The sequence below is a fragment of the Carlito syrichta genome, unplaced genomic scaffold (genome assembly GCF_000164805.1).
Source record: "Carlito syrichta isolate Samal-C Ts95f unplaced genomic scaffold, Tarsius_syrichta-2.0.1 Scaffold123546, whole genome shotgun sequence".
Taxonomy (NCBI): Eukaryota; Metazoa; Chordata; class Mammalia; order Primates; family Tarsiidae; genus Carlito; species Carlito syrichta.
Genome location: NW_007067642.1, coordinates 36,404 through 39,421, shown reverse-complemented (window position 1 = coordinate 39,421; position 3,018 = coordinate 36,404). Strand labels below are relative to the sequence as shown.

Sequence of the window (3,018 nt, the reverse complement as noted above, 5' to 3'; positions counted from 1 at the left end):
GGCTGCTCCCAGCAGAGCCAGCCGTTTTCATCGTGCGCAGGTCCTAACTTCCCGGCTCAGATGCGCCTCACCGGTCAGCGACCTGCAGGACGTGGCTCCTCTCCGTCTCCTCCTTGCTTCCCGCAGAGCCCTGCAACCGGCACAGAAGGTGGGGCAGGTGTGCAACAAATGTCGCTGGAGCGAATCAGTGACAGAAAGGAGGAACACAGGCATGAAAAGACCGCCACGCTCCGTCCCAATAAGGTCAGCGGCCCTTTGACAACTTGGTGCCTTGGTCTTCCTCAAAGGCGCCTTTTTTTTTTTTGAGTCGGAGTCTCACTCTGTCGCCCAGGCTGGAGTGCAGTGGCACGCTCGCTCACGGCCACCACAACCTTGCCCTACTGGGCTCAGGCGATCCTTCTGCCTCAGCCTTCCAAGCAGCAGGAACTATAGCATGCACCACCATGTCCAGCTAACTTTTTTGATTTATTGTAGAGATGAGGTCTTGCCATGTTGCGCAGGCTGGTCTCAAAGCCATGGGCTCAGGCAAAGTGCTGGGATTACAGGTGTGAACCACCACACCCGACTTGATGGTAACTTTCATTGTCTTATGAAAGGCCGCCCAGTTCCCTGGGCACTGGCTTCCCTCGCAGCGCTTCAGAGCCTCTGCAGTGGTGGTCTCATTCCATCACTCTGTCTGCCACCTGCCCATCCCACACTGGACCATAAGCTCTGACAGGGCAGAAGCCCTTTCCAGCTTGGCAAAGAAGGCAGCCATGGCCCACGTCAGTCCCGCGGCCAAGTGCTCCTGGGGCGCCTATGATCCCCCATGACTGCATCTCCCTCCCACCTTCCGGGGGATGGGACAAAATAAAAACACCTGGCCAGGTGCAGTGGGTCACACCAGTCATCTCAGCACTTTGGGAGACCAAGGTGGGAGGGTTGCTTGAGCCCAGGAGTTCAAGATCAGCCTGGGTGACACAGCAAGCCTTACCTTGTCTCTGCAAAAAAAATCCCCAAAATTAGCTGGGTGAGGTGGCACGGGCTTGTGGTCACAGGAACTTGGGAGGCTGAGGTGGGAGGACTGCTTCCACCCAGAAGGCTGAGGCTGCGGTGAGTCATGATGGTGCTACTGCACTCCAGCCCGGAGGCCCTAACACCTGGGGGCTGAATGGAAAAGGTGGCCTTTGAAATGGATAGAGACTGGCCTTGCACCTATCTCCCATGTGACCCTGACAGGAACCCAGACCTCTCGGCGGGCCAGTGCTCCAACACTGCTTCCATCAGGGTCACTGATACTAAGCCGGTCAGCCGGGCTCGGTGGCTCAGCCTGTAATCCCACGCCTTTGGGAGGCTGAGGTGAGTGGACTGCCTGAGCCCACAGGTTCGAGACCCGCCTGGGCAGCGATACCTCATCTCTACAATAAATCAAAAAATCAGCTGGGCATGGTAGCGCATTCCTGTAATTCCAGCTACTCGGAAGGATCGCCGGAGCCCAGCAGGTTGAGGCTGCGGTGGCCGGGAGCGGCCACTGCACTCCAGTCTGGGCGACAGAGTGAGCCTCCAACTCAAAAACAAACAAACAAACAAAGTCCAATGGTCAGGGCCAATCGCCCAGGGCTTTCCTTTCGGCTGCTGCTTTGCGTACTTCCCTGTGTGTGGTCTCAGCCACCTGTGCCAGGTCCTCATCTCTCCTCAGACACTCCCTCTCTCCTTGCAGGTTCCTGCCAAAGAGCCATCTCCCTGGACTGACACCCCATGCCCTCGGCTGGTCCTTACCCCCAAGCACGCCTCTACGTGGCCTCACTGTGTTGGACTCGTTCACGTGTCTCCCCCACACAGCAGGGCCCACGTCAGCACCCATGTTTGGTGTTTCCCGTCCGTAACTCTAGCAACAAGAACAACAGCGCCCAGCGCGTCGTGGCATTTAGTAACGTGTGATGAGTACCTGACTCAGACGCCGGTCCGCAATCACCGGAGCCTTTCACGATTCGGACCTCTGACCCTTCCTGCCTACTTCCTTCCTCTGATGAGTCTCCCGTTGCCGGCCTGCAACTCCCACGTTTGTACCTCCAGCCAACTCTCCCGGAAGTCTCGGCTGCTGGCCTAGCTGACCTCGCCCCCTGGACGTGCAACAGGCATCTCCAACCTGTCATACTCAGACGGCAACCTCCCGCGAGCCTGCATCCCAGTCCCCACGCCTACACCTCGGTAAATAGGAAGGCTGCACGTCCAGCTGTGCAGGCCAAAACCCTAGAATTCATCCTTTTACTCCCACACCCTCAATCCTTCCAGAAGCTTGTGCCGCTGGACCTCTGCACTTTTTGTTCTGCCTGAAATGGTCCTCTTTCAGCTACCTGCTTACCTCCCTTCTGGTCTCTGCCAAAAATTCACCTTACTAGAGCTTTCCTGAGCCTCGGGATATGCCAAAGAAAATCCCCACTGCCTCTCCTTAGCCTGCTTTAGTGGCCTCTAAACATACCTGTCTTCAGCCATGTTCCTCAAGAGCAGACTTCTGCCTGCTCTGTTTACTATCATTACCCTCAGTCTAGAACAGCGCCTGGCGTACAATAGGTGCCAAATAAATACTGGTTGCCCGACTCCACCTCTCTGGGCTCTCTTTCCTCCTTAACAGTGGGGATAAGGCTGCCCGTGCAGGATTGTTGTGAGGATGAACGCGGACAGCCTCTAACGGTGCCCAGCAAACACTCAACAAACATTCGCGGAAGGAGGAAGACGACCCGTCAGTCGGACAGAATGCCCGGAGAAGGCGGGCGACCTTTCTCTTCCCCCGTTCCTTGTATGGCCCCTCTGACTCCACAAAGGGTGAGAGGCCGGGTAGACAGACACCATTCTGCGGCGCCGAGGTTCGATGAACAGCCGCGCTCTCGACCTCTCTGGGGCACTGTCCCCTCCCAGGAAAAGAGGGATCGCAGCACGGAGAGATATTTGCATTTTCGTGAGTATGAAGCCTCCCGCAAAGACGGCTCTTTGTTTTCTCACGGTTTGCAAGCCCCTGAGCACTCGAGACAGGGGCGA

At 56.9% G+C, this 3,018-nt stretch overlaps 1 protein-coding gene across 1 annotated transcript in view; it reads right to left on the bottom strand.

The window, feature by feature from the left end:
• The window catches only part of LOC103249830 (uncharacterized protein C11orf84), a 13,012-nt gene extending 12,255 nt beyond the window's left edge, over positions 1–757 (bottom strand). The window contains exons 1-2 of the mRNA XM_008048449.2: positions 699–757; positions 72–130 (exon numbers count right to left, since the gene is read on the bottom strand). Of these exons, the coding sequence (XP_008046640.2) occupies positions 72–130; positions 699–757 (118 nt within the window). The remainder of the gene's footprint in view (positions 1–71; positions 131–698) is intronic.
• Positions 758–3,018: the final 2,261 nt, after the last annotated feature.